This window comes from Fistularia commersonii, chromosome 12 (assembly GCF_037954325.1).
Source record: "Fistularia commersonii isolate RoL2024-O1a breed Wild chromosome 12, RoL_Fcom_v1.0, whole genome shotgun sequence".
Lineage (NCBI taxonomy): Eukaryota > Metazoa > Chordata > Actinopteri > Syngnathiformes > Fistulariidae > Fistularia > Fistularia commersonii.
In genome coordinates, this window is record NC_141295.1 from 9,724,766 (window position 1) to 9,744,138 (window position 19,373).

The following is a 19,373-nucleotide window of genomic DNA, read 5'->3' on the forward strand; positions in this document are numbered from 1 at the left end:
AAGGTAGTTGGATTCTTTCAAAGTGCTTCCATCAGAACTTGCGTCTCCAACATTGTGCATGTTGAATTAGTTGGCTTGACACAAAAATAGATTTCTAAATAATTGTGGGAGGGTGGGGTGACAGAGCCATTCCAGGTAGGATTTTATTGGCATACGGAGTGGAGTAACAGTTATCAAAAAGCATAAATGCATTATACGGAGATGAAGCGAATCATCGTGCTTTCTTTTACCACTCAAAAGAAAAGTGTAACATTTTTGTACATACTGACAAGAGTTAAAATGAGTCAAACTTAAAAAAATAACCACAATCAGAGGCACATGTTGACATTCTCAAATATTTGATCAGCTATTTTCAGGCTTGTTATAAAGGTGTCAAGAGGTCAAAAGCTGATCATTTAATGACGCTGATAATTTAATGATTTTAAATAATTCAGGTACTGCCGACTGATCTCCGTCGCCATCCGAAATTAAAGATAGCCCAGTGTTACGCCGTTCCAGTTTACAATTAACGTTCACCCCCTCTCGTACGGCGCCGCAGTATTCGAATAAATTAATCAAGCTGACTTGGGCTTAGTCAAATTCGGTTCCTTTCAAAATCTATTCCCGTCAATTTAATCCAAACCAACTCAATACCACTTAATGCACTGAGGATTCTATTGTGTAGGTGGATAACACCGAGTCTCGTGCCTACTAAGCCGTCTTGAATCCCTGTCCAGTGTGACAGAGACAGCGCCTTTGTTTAACGATTATTGGATAATATTGCTCAACCCACTAGCAGCCATTAAGGTAATGCTGTGAGGCAGACGAGCTGAATGCAGAGCTGGAGTTTCTCCGTGTAGGTCTTTTGTATGTGCTTATCTACGTGTGGGTACGTGTGTGTATGTGCACGTGCTGTGCAGGTGTGTGTGTGTGTGTTTGAAACCCTTCGCACAGATGTGTATGATTCTAGGAGAAAGGGTGTGCCTGGGCTTGTGCATGTGATTCACTCCGGAGGGGAATGGAGGAAGAAACTGATGTAAGAGCTGGAAAACTTTTCTCTCCGCTTGTGTGTCATCCCATTTTCATCTTAAGTCTGTCTGCCCGTCTGAAAAAAAACGCACGTGCATAATCTTTCGGGATGTGTAATTATGAGCTATTACGGACACATAAGAGAACGTTTCACTGCGAGCGTCTGTGCGTGTAACAGTCACACATCTGACGTCGTCTGCAGAGTCCGCCCATGCCTCGGCTTGTCCACGCATGTGTTTGTGTGTGTATATATGTAGGAATAACATTCTCACATTCCAGCCATTTCACAGAAACATCGAAACAAAGACTGAAGGGAGGAGTTGTTAACATAGTAACATTATCAGCCAAACAGCCCGTCTGTATTATTTCATGTGGTAAACAGCCAAGATAGACAGGGGACTTCCAATCACATCCCAGCTGTGGGTGACCTTGGTTTGTGAAGAAACAAGACAATTTCTCCCTCCCTCCCTCCCTGCCTCGTACAATCTCTCTTTCTGACTCGCCCATGCCTTTGTCTGCCCGTCGGACAAGCGGTGAATATACATAGTGAATATACACTTTGATGATGTGACACATTTGCGAAGGACTTTCAACCGACGTTCATTATTTAACATCTATAACAAGCATAAATCCTCACCTTTACATTTAAAGGAAATCCTATTTTGCATTGTGTATTATATCCTATCTCTAAGGGGGTACATGTGAGTAGAGTACCAGTGGACTGTTTCTGTACTGGATGTACTCACACATGCAGATAGTACAACAAACAAATCAATGTTCACACTAAAACTGCCCTTCTTTCAATTGAACCCTGCTTCGGTTCATTTGTCATACGTCTGCATGCAAAGTAGACCACGCACTCAATTCTCTGAAATGCAAGATATCGTGTTGAATTTCCCCTTTACCAGCAGCATTTAAGATGTTTCTTATATTAGATATTAGAAACATCTGTATTACAGTAAATAGCAATATAATTACTTGAATACTGATACCCACTAAACCACAATTCATGGTTTCCAAGCTATGAATACCACCCTTTTTTTTTTTTTTAAATGATGTTCTTACAACACTTAAATTGTCAGAAAATATTGAGAAAAGAAAAAGCTGCACTAATTCAGCTTGAGCTTTCGGTAATTCGGTTCAATACGTGTCGTTGGGATGTCGTCAAGTTGAGCAACATAGCATCACCGGACAGATTTCCAACCCAAATCGGCTGACCATCAATCCGTATTCGGACATGGTTAATATTCCTGTAAACATTCTGGGTGAGAAAAAAAAAGAGGACCGATGTAGCTGGAGAAGCAATCATTTGAAAAAGAACGCGAGTGTGAGGGGATTCATTAAAAGCCGACTATTCTGTCGAATATAAACATGATCCTTTGTCAAGTACAAGAGCGATTTTTACGAGGAAATCTCCGGTTCTGCCTCCGCAGCCGGATATCTAACACACACACACACCGACATCTGTCTTCATTTTCCCGAAGAGCTGACGCATTCTCGAATTCCTTTCATCGTTAACACCTCTCTCACACTCATCACTAACGGACCAAAGTTTCCCTCCTGACACACATTGACTCAGCCCCCACTCACTCCTCGTCTCCAGGCCGGTGGATCGGTTTTCAGTCTGGCTCTTCAGGTGATCTCCACTTAAGTAAACTTGTCTCCTATTACTTACTCCAACCTCCTACCTTGGTATCCCCCATGAGCATATGGCCAGCTGCATGGCCTAATCTTCTCGTGACTTCAATAAATACTTCAGTGCGGTGGTATCATCATGACAAGAGTTGCAGGTCGGTAACTGTGTCTGTGTGTGTGTGTGTGTGCGTGATGAGAGAAAGAGCCTGTGATGGGGGAGTGTGTTTGTTTATGACTGACACTGCCTTCACCCCATGACCCCAGCGAGTGAATCACAGGACGTGCGGATGCGTACATGCATCATGCCTCAGACTGTGCAGGGGTAAATGTGAGTCCATGACAGACGCTCATCATATTTAATCCTGAAGGGATTTTGTTGAAATGAAAAGCTGCTTTCCAATTTTATAATCCAGTAGACCTAATCGCTTCACCCACATCCGTCTATACAGTCCAATTAGATGAACAAGACCGGCCGGATTAGTTCTATTCAACACAAACTCATCTCCAGAGTCTGTCCTTGCTTTTCCAAACTCTCTGGCACATGGTGTCATGAGAGAGCAGCGTTGACCTTCACCCCTTTTTGTAGAAGAGAACAATGTGGAAAACTGCAGTGTCAACCCATCTGATCCCACTGCAGTCTTGGCCTTGTCAACGGGCAATTAATTGATTAGACTCTGGATGTGTGTATGTGTGGAACTGTGTGTCGATAGAGCCTTGTTGGACTCAGCCACCCACACTACCATCTAGCTCTAGAGCGAGGAGGGCCCACTCCAGTAAATGAAGAAGTCACAGTCGGGGGAAAAAAAAAAATGCTGAGTTGATTTCCTTTTTAGAGGTCGGAATGGTGGGTGTTGAGACACAAGGGTAGCGACGGTGGCACATTTCGACTTATTTGCAGATATGTGGCAATTACAGGGGGAGGACAAAATAAATGACATGGGGTTAGAATCAAAACAAGAAGTAGACGGACAGAGTTTCAACACGGAGGTCATCCGTGGATAGATAAACAAAGCGGGGGTAGTCGGGTCAAACTATAAAACCAAGTGAAACGGAAATTCCATAGCCCTGTTTTCTTGTTTTTAGTTCATTCCTTGAAGTCGACAAAATACACTGTTTTATCGCCCCTGCGCATTTGTCTTTAGGAGATTGGTGGTAGCGGTTAAAGGGTAAAACAAGGCCACTTTGCCCATATTGACTGCAGTGCCATGTGATCATTAATGTGTGCCGATGCCAACGGGTATCCTGATGACCCACATCTCAGCAGTCCACTCTAACTCTTTGGCTGCCTCCCAAACCAAATCTCTCTTTTTCTCTCTCTCTCTCTCTCTCTTTCCTCCCTCTGTTCATCTGTCTGACTGTTTATTTATCCTACCTACCTACCCACCAACCTAGTCATCCATCCATCCATCCATCCGTCCATCCATCCATCCATCCATCCATCAATCCATCCATCCATCCATCCATCCATGCCTCTCTTCTCTCTTCATCCTCGAAAACATGTGGTTATACTCATGTACTGAAAATATTTATTGTGTTTTCATTCGAGTTAAGTAACTCTCCTCTTGTGCTTGTATATATTTAAGCCTGTTTTGCAATGCCACAAAAAAAGGAACGCGTGAGCTTTGTCATGAAGAGATTCAGCACTTATTCACTCAGTTTTGGATGTTAAGAAAACACAGTTTCATTATTGGCAAGTGCTTTCACTATGAATACTGCAGTTAAAAGTAAAGATGAGGGAAGGCACCCAAATACAATCAGTACTTCTGAGCTCTCTCCGTATTCATTGCATTATTCATCCGAACAAGCATTTTATCTTCTGACAATACACTAAATGCACTAATTTCATTAAACTTTGCCACTTCTTCTTTTATTATTGGCCCATCTCGAATGAATCCTAATCCTCTTTCACCTACTGGTAATTTCTGTCTCTCAATTCTCTAGTTTGTCGTGCTGTCTTGAATTTACAACCCCTTGAAGATTTTTACTGCCATCTTTTCCTGAATCACATTCATATTGATTGACCAGTTATGTGGGAGCACTTTGTTTTCAATTTATTCTTTTTTTTTTTTTTTTTACTTTCTGTCTCCTGAGCAAGCAATTTAAATTCAACTAAAATCAGTATCTTGTAAATATATGCCTCTGCCACTTTGTGAAGTACAACATTTCATTCATGGCTGTCCAAGTCTACAATATGTTTAGTTAAATCTTTAAAAAGGAGCTGATTAAAATGCATCAATTATAAAGTGCATCAAAAATGCCAGAAAAAATGTGGCTGCACATAATGATCACATTACAGTGTGCTTTTGGATCTCAGATGATGGATTTCATCACTGGGTTGTAATAATCATCTGTTTAATAACTTTCAACATATATATATTTTGATCTTATATAAATTATTTGAGGTTGCTTTTGCATTACGATGAGCAAAAAGGCCCAGTAATAGCTGCAATAAATAAGAGGGGTGGATTTTCAATTTCTGTTCTAAAACTTGTAAATGACCTCTATAATCAATTTTTATTGCGTATTGGTAACTAGTCTTTAACTTATTATCCACAAATAGGATTTCAAAATAAAACAAAACAAAACATTCAATACAAAGTTTAATATTTTGATTTGTACTATCAAAAACACTTTGATAGTCAGTTTTTGAATGGTATTGCTGTTGTCAATGTGGCCCCAAATGACATAAAGGAAAGTTGACAATATATATTTTTAACTGGCTACACTACTTTCAAATCATGGTTTAAACAATGGTTTGTCTCTAAACTATTTTTTATTTCCTAAACATACTGGAATGAAAATAGAGAATAGGGAATAGGAATTGATTAAATTAAAATGATACCCACTTTGAGTCTCATTGGACATTTAAAGAAAAATTCATCGCGTCAAGGCCAAAGCTATCACAGTTGTGGAACAGATTTTGACTCGTTTTGATTTTTAATAATCCTTTGCAGGAAATTGTTAATCCTCTGCATTTAACCTGTCATGTGTGAACCACATGGTGGGCAGACACTGAGCTGCACCTGGGGGGGAACAGTTGAAGGTTCAGTGTCTTGCTCAACAGCACTGTTGAGGAGCTTGGGAAGCAAACCGGGAACTTTCGGCTCCAATTCGACACACTGCATTCTACCATCTTTATTTATTTATTTGCCACTTTGCCACTTTTATTGTTCTTATTTTTATTCTTTTTTTTCAATCTGTATTTTGTGTCTATGTATACGCCTCCAAGATGTCCTTAAGTGTTGTGAAGACAGTAAGGCGCCTTCAATGTATTTTTCATTATCATTATTATTATATCACCGTGATTCTTCTCTGATGCAATTTTGCCCTCCATTCAAGATGGCCATTTTTGGGGTGGGGGGGGGCATTTTGCAGCGCCCTGATATCTAAAGTATGTTCGCTTGCTGACTACAGATGAAGAGTTTGAGTTTTCACTGACCCAATAAAGTAGCTTTGAAATTCAAAGTTCCACCCCCACCTCGTTTACAACCGCCAAGCCCCCCCTTCCCCCACTTGAGCTCCTGGTCTCCTGCTCGTCATTTCGTACATTTGGCACATACTTGCCACTCATTAGTCCCACAGTCTATCTGTTCAGGATATCCGCATATAAAACACATATGCCGAAATATATATAACGTAGTCACTGGAGCAAAACAACAGGCTTCCGCCCTAACAAATCTGCTTTTGCTCACTGTTTGCGTTTATATATTCAGACATGTGTGCACTCACTGTCATACACAAGCCAAAGTCTGCAGATGCATGGGTGGATAAGTGTGAATTTATGGGGTCTGTAAAATTTTGGATGTAGAAATATGCAAAGTGGTGGCATCACCACCACCACAGCAGAGGAGTTAATTACCCCCATATGATCAATACTTCAATACCCTGTCAGTTTGTGTGTCTGTTTGTCTTTCTACATGTTCTGGCATGTTTTGAGTGCACGTATACATGAAGACCAAACTCTGCCAGTAAGCATTTTCTTTCCCTTGGAACAGCAGATTAAGAGGATTGACTCCATAATGGATTAACCTCAGGACTGTGTGTGTGCGTGTGTGCGCGCGTGTGTGTGTCTATATGTGTGTGTGTGTGTGTGTGTGTGTATTTGCGTTCCTGCATGTTCATGTGTATGCTGAATAGGATCTGGGAGCCCATGTATGAATTGATTAGCGTAAGAAGCTCCTCTCCTTCCCTTTTAATGACCGCATCAGCACATTTTTACCACAGGGGGGATAAATGTAGAACTGTCCATCATGGAAATGACATGCCGCCTCCTTCAAGAAGGGTTGGTTGTCACTCAAACGTTATTCTTGGCTGTGGTTTGATAGCAGTATCTGCGATTAGAGATGGTGCCCCTGTTTGTACAAACAACAGCTCACGACCACCTCTGTGCAGCATGTATTTGTCAGTGGGAACTCCGCTTTCGCCCTGTGCGAGCATGAAAGTTTGCTCAACTATTATCACCACAAGTGATATTGCTTACAGAGTAAACAAATATGTTAAATGGCAAAAAAAATACTTGGCAAAGGAAACTGAATTCCAAAATGACCAATTACCCTGTTGGAACCAGTACCATCTAAACGCCCACTCCCTCTGTGCCCTTTCTCCAAGTGAACTCCTCAGGGGGTTTACAATCATCATCATCACACACACACACACACACACACACACACACACACACACACACACACACACACACACATGCATTCTAGCATGTGCACATAGATAATCTAAATTCATACATAATTCAGTTACAATAGTGTGGTGACTTATGCCCCTTTTACATTAGCTTTTGCTAGATGTCTGATGTTTGATATAGTGCACACACACACACACACACACATACACACACGCATACACACACACACACACACACACACACACACAAACACACGCACTGACAGCAGGGTACTGTCACAATACTCATAGGCTTAGGATGCTGATATAGGCACAGAAATCTATGTGTCTGCCATAAGCATAGACTGACAGCTATTTTTCGGAGACAGAATGGTGTTTAGATGTTGGGTGTGGGGTGTGCGGCACAGCGTACCAGCAGATGTGTGAGCGAGACGACATAAAGCTGGGGAGGAGAAGACAGATTTCAGGAGGAACAGACAACAATGGAAAAAAAAAAAAGTTAAATTCTTGTGGATGACCTTTTCAAGAAAGTTTGGAATCACTAATTTCATAATAAAGTATTTTCAAGGAAACAGCTAAATTTCATGTCAAAATACTGTAGGTTTAAAACATGAAAAATTTGCACAACACTTGAGATTTTCTACTTTTATCAACTTATTTGTGGCGTACTCCACTTAATTTCAGAGGAAAATACTTTAGTTTTTCTGACAGGTCAAATTAATTGTTATAACGCAAGACCATTTTTAAACCTTTTACCTGCAACAAAGTGATGTAACCTCTTATTACATGAGTCAAATCTTGTTACTGAAGCTCCTCATGTTACTTTGTTCTTGTTGTAGAAATTCACAACATTTTACAAATATAAACTACCCCCATTTAATGAATGTGATTTAATGAAAACCCCACTTCCTCAAAATATGTGTAATGACTAGGCTATCGGGGTTTTGTATTGTAGATAAATAGCCAGGATTAAATGAAGAAAGTGAAATCAACCTTATCAGCATCATCTATAACGATATACCATAATCTAACAGTAATGGCAATCCAAGAATTGTTAAAAAATATTTGAAAATTCCTCAGATGAACAATGTAACTTAACATTGTTAAAGGTTTATATGGCAAATACAGCCATAAACAATACACATAAATAACACATATATAATTCTCGTACGATATTAATGAACTAATAAATACAAGAACATACAATACAGATGTAAACATCGCTCTATATCTCTTATATGATATATAAATGAATACTTAAATGATATCAAAACACGTAAGTCCATTTCAAATCAACTGTTTACTAATGCTGATGCCAAAATAACTAATAATTGACACCTTCATGACAATTTTTGGGGCAGATAAGAGAAAAATAAAATAGCCCCTTCTATGCATATGTCCTACTATTTTCCTACCTGTTTGCTGTACTTGTTGCCAGTCTGGCAGCTGTACTCAGAGCACTGGTCCGATCCCAGAGACATGGCATCAGCGTTGCCGCTGCCCCCACTACTGCTGCTGCTGGAGCCGGTACTCCCCACACAACCGCCGCTGCCCACGAAGGTGTTGGAAGGAGGCAGCTCCTGGACGGCTTGGTGCTTCTTACCCTCGGCCGGGGGAGAATGGGGCTGTAGATTGACTGCAGGGAGGGGTGAGCTTGACTTGTAGTGCCTGGCCAGATCTGGACTTGACTGGTGCCTCCTCCCACCACCCATCCGCGGGCTGCTCGGGTCGCCGTCGACGGCGCAGTAGCGTGCTGCCAGGCGCTCGCTAGCGCTGCTTAAGTCCTCCTCGTCGTCATCATTGGCATGGCGACGGAGGCCGTTGACTGTAACAATACCACTGTAAAGAGATCTGTCTGATTTTCCTCCTCCGGCTGCTGCGCCGCCACCGCTTCCATTGCGTTTGTCCCGCCGAGGTTTTCGCCCGCGATCTGAGCCCCCGCCACGGCCAGCCTGGGGTTGAGCCCCCGGAGGACTGAAGAAATCTTCCTCTGGTTCTTTCTTACCAGCCTCGTAGCCGTTCTTACCCTGAGCTCCGCACTGCCGAGCCGTAACTACAAGCAGGATAACCAGGATGACCGCCGCGGCTCCTGCTAGGACACCGATAGCGACACTGAGGCGCTGCTTTCCTAAAGCTCGCTCGCTGTCTGGATCTCCAGCAATGTCCAGTGAAAGAGGAACCATCAGGCTTCGGGCAACCTGGAGGAACGAAATACAGGGAGGACGCGAGAGAGATACAAGACGCGAGTTACAGGAGGCCGTAATTAATAGAAAAAAAAAAAAAAGTGAAACCATCAGCAATAAATCTCATCGGTAGTTTTAACTGTTGACACAGGGGGTGTGAGCCATAGAGAAAGATCAAACAGCATTTTCAACTTAATTAAATTGATCACTGGGTTTTAGTGTTGCAACTCCTCTATTATTCCCAGGCACATAGTGTGTCACTAAATATATAATTGCCCTTGTTTCACAGATGCAGTGTTTGAAGTTTGTGATTTTCTACTTGTGTGCATCATCTGCACCGTTCCAGAATACGCCTGGATTATGCTCCCATACCTCTTTAAGGTATAAGATGGATTTTTGAGACTTGAAAATTATTTCATTGTACCTAGAATTAGGATTTGTTATCCAAAATTTTAGCACACAGCATTGAATTGCAAGAGAGGTAGGAGGCCAATGACCACTGTTAGTTTGATCATAAGAAGAAAATATTTTTTTTTTGTTCTAGAAAGAAGCTTTGAGCCAAACCTCAAATGCTCGAGCTTTGGTGAATATCCATTATTTTTTTCCATTATGCACACACACAAATTTAAACACACACACAAACGCATCATGCAGACACACACACACACACACTGATCTACTTATATGACTCTGCACAGGGTGTAAGCTGTTAGTGTTAGTCATTATGTTGCCCTGACACCTCGTCTCAAAGCTCATATGACAATTTCTTCGGCCTGTCAAAGCTCAAAATTATTATATACTCAAGTAATCCCGGCTACCTTCAGGATGGCAGGTAATAAGGCTTGCAGGAATGAGTTGCAGAGATAGAGCGTGAAGATGAGTGCCCATGGTTTGCAATAACTACACAAAAATAACTAAAGTCTGCAGTATTGACAATGCTTGCTGTGGATGCCTGTCATATAACTGCACTGCATAACTTGATTATAATTATTTTATGCGAGTCACATTAGGTTTACTCATATGAAAGCACATTATTCAATGTCTGTTCTTGCTACCCTCAAGCTAAGACTGGGCCCGTGTTATAATTTATTATGTCTTTGGGTCTACTTTCATTGTTTTTGAGCAGGTTGTGTTGGTTCTATTCCATTATTGTGCTAACGCTGCAGAGAACAACTCTGCCAAGCTCCACTCCCCCCTCCTCCTCATTGTTCTTTTCCTTTTCCATTACCCTTCTGCTGGGCATCTCTCTGGCAAAGTGCACTGCTCAAGGGTATTGTTTAAGCAGAAGACAGAGAAAATAGTGATGCATTGCCACATTGTGCGCCAGTGGAACAGCAATTGTTTGAGTGAGTAAAGAGTTCAAGTTACATAGTAAAGAGACGTCTCGAAGTAGATCTGTATATGTGAGAAAACGGTGTGATGTTGTAAGTGCAATCTATGTTTTCTCATCCAAGTTTAAGCCTGTCGTGCACGCTATGCACGGGCATTGAACATTTTTGTACTCTGCAGAATTAGGGTTGCAGCCAGTTCTGCTGGTGCTTTTGAGCACATCATTGTTAAGCATCCCAAAACTCTCAAAGGAATCTTCCATTCTGCAGTGCGAGGCTTGTTTTGAATGAGCCTAACACCACTATGTAGCCTCCACTCTCCAAGGACTTTGTTATCTGCATGTCACTACAGACAAAAACGCAGAGATTGTGACAAGTTCTCCCATGACCACACATGTGAGCCAAGCTAAGAATATATATTTTCAGCAAAACACAATATGACAACGGTGATTGTTACCAATTAATAAACTAATTAAGTTAAAGGTCAAACCAAAGAGCGCAATCCAGTATAGCAAAAACAAAAAAAAATAAACAAACTAATTTAAAAATTCTACTGTTGCAGATATGTTGCAAGATATGAAGTAAAGAAATGTCCAAAGAATCTGGCTACATTTGATAAAATTCTTGCAATCTGACAGCTCATCTGAATATAACGCTCAGTGTGTTGGCAATTGTATCCAAAGCAGCTTACACATGCATGAGCCACACGGTCTTGCGAAAGCTGGAAATTGTGCACAAATATCATCTTTAACCCACGGGTTATCTCACTCAGAACCCTTCTTGGCCGCTGAGTCAGGGCCTCTGTGGTAGAAGACCTATCTACCCAGGCTTTAGTATGAACCACAGCTAAACACCAAATTTCATCAGGAAAAAGTGCATGAGACCCGTAAAAGCTATTTAGCTGCAATTTTTCTCTATTTCTGAATAAGACCTTCAGTCGGGGAGCCTGATAATATTTAACTTTCCCCCATTCAGTATATTAAGAGAGTTATGGGAACTGGGAAGCTAAGTCAAAAGTCAATTTGCAAGTTTTAGTAACTATAAATGGGATTTTGACATTGGTAAAACGACAACCTAAGTTTCATATGATAGCGATTTAGCTGTTTAGCTCGACTATTCTGGTGTCCAAAAGGCTACTGCAGCACTCTAAGGTCAGTGTGCGAAACACCGATGATACTAACTTTGTTCTGGAGGCATTGGGATATACATTGGCAAAACAAACTGACAAAAAGAACGTTAAAAGACTTGTGTCTATCTTTAAAGTTGTTTGGAGTTTCTGGCTACGAGCATATTGGACAGGTAGCATTTGGATACTGAGTTGGTAGGGAATAGGTTAAGTCTGTCAGCATCATAATCCATTAAAAGGGAATTAAGAATGTAAAATCATGCATGCAATCAGTCTAGTTCTGTCTTTGCCTCTGTGCCATTCTTCTGGATTTTTGAATGCTCAGCCTGGCAATTTTCTTTACTATTATGGACAAACACAGCTGAAAAACCATAATCTGGGAGGGAGCCAATTGATTACATATTATTTAAAATACAAACTACATGCTCAGTAGAATGAAAAAAATATTCCACATATTGTGATATAAATTATGAATTCTGGATATTATAATAGAATAAAATAAAAGTAGTGTATGAAATAATAGTATGATAATGAAATAAAAGTAGTGTATGTAAAGATATATGAATACGACATAAAGAATATGTAACTTTTTTTCATGAATTTAAGACCGAGTTTTCAATTGCAATCTGTTTTAAAATCTTACAACTTCATTATTTCTTCTTTTGACTCAAGCTCGGTGGCATCACATTGCAGCTCTTATTACCCAACATGTGGTTCACACAGTACTACTGAATAGAAAACACTAAAGCAATTTTCTGTCGCCATGCTGCACCAGTAGCAGACATTTTCCTTCCCTAATTACATCTGGCATCTATCCACCACTCAGTTTGACTTCATTATGGGATGGAGGTATTCACTCTTCAGTGACTTCTGTTCAATTGTTCTGCCAAGTTCCTCCCTGCAATCAAACTAAACTATGCATATTGTAATCAAAGACGGCTTTTATTCCAGCTTGGACACATTACACCTTATTGTTCAATTCAATGGCCCCGGTCATTTGGGCACATTGCAGTCAGTTTCACCTGTCAACACCATTGTTCAACACTTTACACGCATTTTGTTTTTGAATCCTTCATTCCTTGGTCGGTCAATTTGTACCCGTTTACATCATGGTGCTAAAAATACCTTTCTGCGCACAAAGTTGCTGTCATTATACACATGTTTTGGACTCCAAATGTTTTAATGTAATAGGAGTCAAAACTGTCCAATACAAAATGTGTTATTACTATGAAAATAATAATGCAATTCAAATGGTGTTTCCTCCAGTTGCTATACAATGAAACTTTACTTCAGTTTGGATTTTGACAGCAGTTCAAATACCCTTTGAAAATAGTAGAGCAAAATAACTGCAGTAAAAACGCACATTGCAGGTGCATGCAGGTGCGCTCTCTGAAATTCCAGTACCTTGTTATCGTTAAAAACCATATTTTTCGCAATGCTCCTAAAAGACTGGATAGTATTTTGGATAACACAAAAGAGGTATGGGAGAATTTTGCCTCTTTACCTCTAGTTTTTGTCTCAGAAAATATACTCTCTCTCCGGTTCCTCGAGGGTTATACTTCTGAGTCTCTTTCGAAGTCGTCTGAATATGTGGCACAACTACAAAAATACCTGAACATGATCAATATTCAGGTCTGAAGTATGAGACACTGCTAACATGCAACTTGAACACACTTCAACATGCTTTGTAGTGCAAGGCCAAAAACTGGGACAGGGACATGGCCCTCTCTCTCTCTCTCTCTCTCTCTCTCTCTCTGCCTTTTGAACAAATTCTCCCATCACACTATTTCTCTCTCTGAACCTAATACACTCACACACCTAATTCTCTTAGCTCGGGGTTCATTGTACCATAAAAGTGGAACCACTTCATTAATAACAATTATTTTAACCACATGGCCATTATGCAACTGCATGCTGGACAAAGACACACTTCAGGAGGATCTAAACTAAAAGAGAAGTTGGAGTTGACAGTAGCCTTCAAAGAATAAATGGGGATCTCAGTCTGGAACAAATATGGAGACAATTATTTCCTCAGAAATGGGACGAAAATTGCCACACCAGAATGGAGAAATTATCCATTTATCCCGTTCTATCAAGAAAGAAGTCTTCAGACCAGTTTAATTTAAATTGCAAAATTATCCATTGCAAAATGTAATTACCCACCCCCCCCCCGTTTGGAAATTTCATCATTATGACCATTATTTCAATAGATGAAAAGACAGTATCATCACTATCACTTTAAAGTATCACTACCAACTCTGGAAAAAAAAAAACACTGATGAGCTCAGACTAAAATAGGACAGGATATTATGTATTCCTCTTACGACTCCTTCAATTTCAAATTGAGTGGATTTTAATATATTCCGCGAAGGGTTGAAATGTTGCCTAAATATATCTCCTCATACATATAATTACCTGTGCGTCCACTAGGGTTGCATTGGCCAGGCTCTCATTAATGAAGACGTGGACCAGCGTTGTGGCACAAAGCGAGGGGATCCCGCTGTCGTTGACCCTGACCACAAGACGGTGGAGACCTTTGTGGCGTCGCTCAAGAGGTTCGGCCAGCGTGATCACGCCATTCGTGTGGCCGATCTCAAAGAGTCTGAAGGGATTCCCTCCCACCAGGGTGTAGCGGAGATCTGCGTTTGGGCCGGTATCTGAGTCTGTGGCAGTTACAGTTCTGACGATGGTGCGGGCGTTACTGGCAGGTGGAAGGAGCGTGTAGGACTCATTGGCCGGGGACGTGATTGAGGGGGTGTTATCGTTTTCATCCGTCACAAAGAGCGAGACGGTGGCGGTGGCGGTTTTTCGGGGTTCCCCTCCGTCGACAGCCCGAACACGGAAGGTGTAGGTGGAAAGCGTCTCCCGGTCAAAGGATAAAGACGAAAAGATAGTTCCTGTATTGTTTTCAATTGAGAAAACCTCCTCTCTCTCTTTCTGCCCATCTTCTCCGTCCACCTTCTCCCCGGTCTTTCGCAGATCATCTCCATCCATCTCTACAAACAGACTCAATTCTGCGTTCTCACCTTCATCGTCATCGGTCACGGTGACCATGCCAACTGGGCTGTTGGAAAGCAGGTTTTCTTTGACGTAGAATGTAAAGACTTCTTGGACGAACTTCGGTGCGTTGTCGTTGCGGTCGGTCACCTGAACGACCACGGTAGCGGAGCCTTGTAGGGAAGGGGTGCCCTTGTCCCGGGCGATCACACGGAGTTCGTACCTGGCTTGTTTTTCACGATCCAACACACCTGTGGCACGGATATCTCCATTATCTGCATCTATGTAAAACGGCCCGTTCCCTGCGGGGTCCAAGGAATATGCAATCTCTGCATTCTTGCCACTATCTGCGTCCGTGGCAACCACTGTGATTACCCTTTCACTGGGTGAATTGTTCTCAGCAAAGTGGACTTCCACGACACTTTGGGCAAAATTTGGGGCATGGTCATTGATATCTACTACTCGCACCATCAGCGAACTGTTGCTGGACAGGCTGGGGCTTCCAGAATCTACTGCCACGATGGTGACGCTGTACTCTTTGGTGATCTCGTAGTCCAGTAGGGCAGAGGTATGTAAGAAATATTTTTTCTTGTTCCTGCAGAATAAATTGATAAACACAGTTCTTATACAAAATGTAAACTTTATAACACAGGTAAAAGAGCTGATCAGTTTGCTTGGCCAAAAATAAAGCGGTATGAGATTTCACCCCTATTAGTTACTGAGTCTGAACTGACAGTATTGGCTCTAACTCAGCAGAATATAATCACAGCTGGAAAAAAAAATGCTAAGTCACAGACAATTGTTTTTGGAAAAAAACAAACCAAGTTGCAACTGGCAACAAATTGAACCCATTTCTCAAGAATGAGATGTACTTTAACTATCTCATGCTTGGGAAATCATTTAACGACAGACTCTGAATGACTCGGCATCTATTCAAAAGTCGTCAGTAAAGATCCAAAGAACTGTCATCAGAACATTGATAAGTGATGTCCGCATGGGTAAATGTATACTATACAAAACATACAAAAACAAACAAGAAAATACCTTCTATTATTTAACAAAAAAAGAAAGTGGAAATAAAATCCGTATGAAACACCACTTCAGCCACTCTTACATGGATTCACAGGTTGTACATGTTTCAGCCACTTCAGCCCTGAAAGAATCTGCCCACTTAAGGTTGTTGGATGATTTTTGATAAAAAAACCAACAACATGTAGTTTGTATAAGTCTATAAATTAAGTTTCATAAGATAATTGAACATTCTGGAGACAGAGACCCTTTATGTATATTTAACAGGTAATGTCAACATTAGCAGTGAGTCTGTAGTATTTTAATTTACATTGAATGAGAAATGATTTCTAATTCAATGAACAAGCCTCTAATAATTCTGGACGTTTTCTGAATAAAATGACCAATCTTTATGTACTTTTTCTTTAACGAGGTATATCAATGTATATCCATTAGTTAAACATATTAGGTTTTATAATTATATTCTATACTCATATTAGTTGGTGTTTTGCACCTATGTCTTAAATGTAGAGACTAACAGTGAGGTACTTCACTGAAAGCGTCTGTATATACCATTTTATCTTCCATCAAGGAACTGAGAAGTAAAGAACTAGTATGGAATATAGACGCTTCCATGTCATAAAATCTGGTTTTAAGTTGTAATCTATCAAATCCATCCTTCAGGGTTGATCGGAAACTTTTCACTGACATGATGGCGGTTCTCGATTGTATAATTTACTGAAGAGATGTTTTCTGACGTACCTGTCGAAAGCTTCATCTGCAGGTAAAGGTGGTAGCGCCGTCTCACCGGCGGGCTTCAAAGTGAACGGGACATCCCCGACGACGGTGCACGTCACAGCTCCGTTCTCCCCCTGGTCTCTGTCTGACACCTGCACCAGGGCTACCGGCGTGTCCACCAGAACGTTCTCCGGTACCAGAGCTGCTCCGTCTCGAACAGGGATGCGTCCGATTTTTCGGATCTCCACAACGGGGACGTTGTCGTTTTCATCCCGGACAGCCAGGACCACCGTGGTTCGCTCAGTGCGCGGCGGCTGACCCCTGTCTCTGGCCATTACTGTGAATCTCAATTGAGCCACCTCTTCCCTGTCAATCCTGTGTAGGACGCTCAACCATCCGGTCGCTTCGTCCAAACGCAAGAGTCGCCGGACGGATTCAGTTGCGGCTCCGAAGACGTACTCAACTTGCCCGTTGACTCCGATGTCGCGGTCTGTGGCTCTGACCTGTAGGACCGGTGTGCCCGGAGGAGCGTTTTCGGCCATTTCTGCCTCATATGTGGACCTTTCGAATTGTGGGCTGTTGTCGTTCACATCAGTGATGGAAACACGTAGAAGGGCTTGAGACGAGCGAGGCGGGTTCCCTCCATCCCGAACTCGGAGGATCAGTTCATAGGAGTCTTTTTGCTCGCGATCCAACGCACCTTTCACAATGAGTTGAGGCTGCTTTTCCCCGTCCGGTATATCTGCCACCTGTAGTTCAAAAACACTGCTCCTCGCTCCTCCTCCGACGTCTCCGCTTCGACCTCTCCGATCTCCGAGTCCATCTAGCCTACCGATGGGATTTCCTCCCGTCGGGCGCCTCGTGGAACTCGATCCGGATCCACCATCTTGGATCAGCTCGTATCGGTCGATCCCGTTTCGTCCGAAATCTCTGTCCGTCGCCGTGGGCAGCAGGTAAAGCGTGCCGATCGGGCGATTTTCCTCCACTGAGAGCTGGAGAACCGGCGAGGGGAAGGAGGGGGTGTTGTCATTGATGTCTGTTATGACCACGCGACCTTCAAACAAGTCGACCCAGCTCTGCAACGGGCCGATCACCGACACCTCGAAGTCCAAGAAGCACTCGTTCTCATCGAATATCATCTGGCACTGGGGCAGCTTCTCCCGGTCGATGCGCCGCGGGCCTGTGGTCAGCTCACCTGTCACATTATCAATCTTGAAGAACTCAGAACCGCTCTCCAGGGCGAAGGTGACATCCCCGCTGCCTGTGCCCGCCGTAAGCCCCAGATCGGCGGCCACGTTGCCTATCTTGACGTCAGGCTGGCCCTCCTCCGCCACCCGGTACCGGAGAGCTGAGTCGGCAACCGGGAGCTGAGTCAGCAGCAGCAGCAGGAGATGCAGAAGCTGCAGCCGCAGCAGGAGGCGAGGAGCCTGCGCCGCGGAGGAGTGCACTGCACCAAGCATCGGCATGGTCCGGTCCTCCTCTCCGGTCTCTTCGGGCAACTTCCACCCCCCAACCCCCCTCCCCCTCTGCTCACACCTCGGAGAAGCGGCTCTCTTGCCTCCTCTTGGTCGGGTATCGGTGTGTGGGATTTATCCCTCCTCCTGTTTCCTCTCTGCGGACTGATGGTTGAGGTCCCGGGGAAGAAGAAGAAGAAGAGAAAGAAAAAACCGCTTCTCTATCCTGTCCGCTTTATCCTCTCCGTGCGCTCCGGAGTGTCTTTATAAGTTCTTTATTGACTCGGTGGTGTCGATAGATGTGGGCGACACAAAGATACTAAAAGCAAAAAAAAAAAAAAGGAAAAAAAAAAAAAGCCAATGAGAAAAATGAGGGGGAAAATAAACTAATTGCCATTCATTAATCCACTTCTCTCTTCCACAATCCGGAGTATCCAGTCACCGCAGGGAGAACGCGTAATATTTCGAAATGCCATTCGTAAGTTGTCTTTTTTTTTTTTTATTCCTGTCACATTTGGGACACCGGGTTTTTCCTGCGTTTTTCACAGTTAGAAACTGCAATGCAGCACTTCTACACAAAAGGAGGAGGAGGAGAAGGGGGAGAGACGCACACGCCGCTCGGCTTTCGGGACGCCAGGAATATATATTCACACACACACCCCCAAAAAAGAAAGAAAAGCGAAAACTGGTATCCTTTTTTTTTTGTTGGTTTTTTACCTTAAAATCCAGTTGCGTGTGTCTCCCCCCCCCCGCAGTGGAGCCATGTGCCAAAGCCTCCGGATTCCTTCGCGCAAGTTATTGGAAAACACGAGCGACTTCTTTCTCGCGTTTCTTTTTTTCTCATCCGTAAAAAAAAATGTAAAAAAAAAAAAAAAAAAACCTACATAGATTGTTTTTTTTTTTCTAAATATTATGATCACTATTATTGTCAAATAGAGAAAAACGGAGAACCCGAATTCAGCATCAGTTTAAACGTAATCCCGTGCAGCTCCTGATCGGGATCTCGGTGATGGGCCGAGTAAAGATGCGTCTTCCTCCGGGAGTCCCGCATTCTCTCTCTCTCCCTCTTTCTCTCTCCCTCTCTTTCTCTCTCTCCTCCACATGCACCGCCTCCTCTTCTCCCTCCTCCTCCTCTTCCACCCCCCCCCCCCCTTTCTCTCTTTATTCCCTTTACCTGCACCGGCCGGGACTGCTGCCGTTGCCGGTCTCCAACGATGCTGCAGTCTTTCTCTCTCTCTCTCTCTTCCCTGCACTACCGCAA

At 42.6% G+C, this 19,373-nt stretch overlaps 1 protein-coding gene across 3 annotated transcripts in view; it reads right to left on the reverse strand.

Annotated features, from left to right (window-relative positions):
• The window catches only part of pcdh7a (protocadherin 7a), a 46,017-nt gene extending 27,024 nt beyond the window's left edge, over nucleotides 1–18,993 (reverse strand). For 2 of the 3 annotated variants that reach the window (XM_086156940.1, XM_086156938.1), the window contains exons 1-3: nucleotides 16,683–18,993; nucleotides 14,331–15,507; nucleotides 8,694–9,476 (exon numbers count right to left, since the gene is read on the reverse strand). In XM_086156940.1, the coding sequence (XP_086013066.1) occupies nucleotides 8,694–9,476; nucleotides 14,331–15,507; nucleotides 16,683–18,124 (3,402 nt within the window). In that variant the 5' untranslated portion in view covers nucleotides 18,125–18,993. The remainder of the gene's footprint in view (nucleotides 1–8,693; nucleotides 9,477–14,330; nucleotides 15,508–16,682) is intronic. The other variant, XM_086156939.1, reaches the window with a different exon arrangement.
• Between the last annotated feature and the right edge of the window lie 380 nt (nucleotides 18,994–19,373).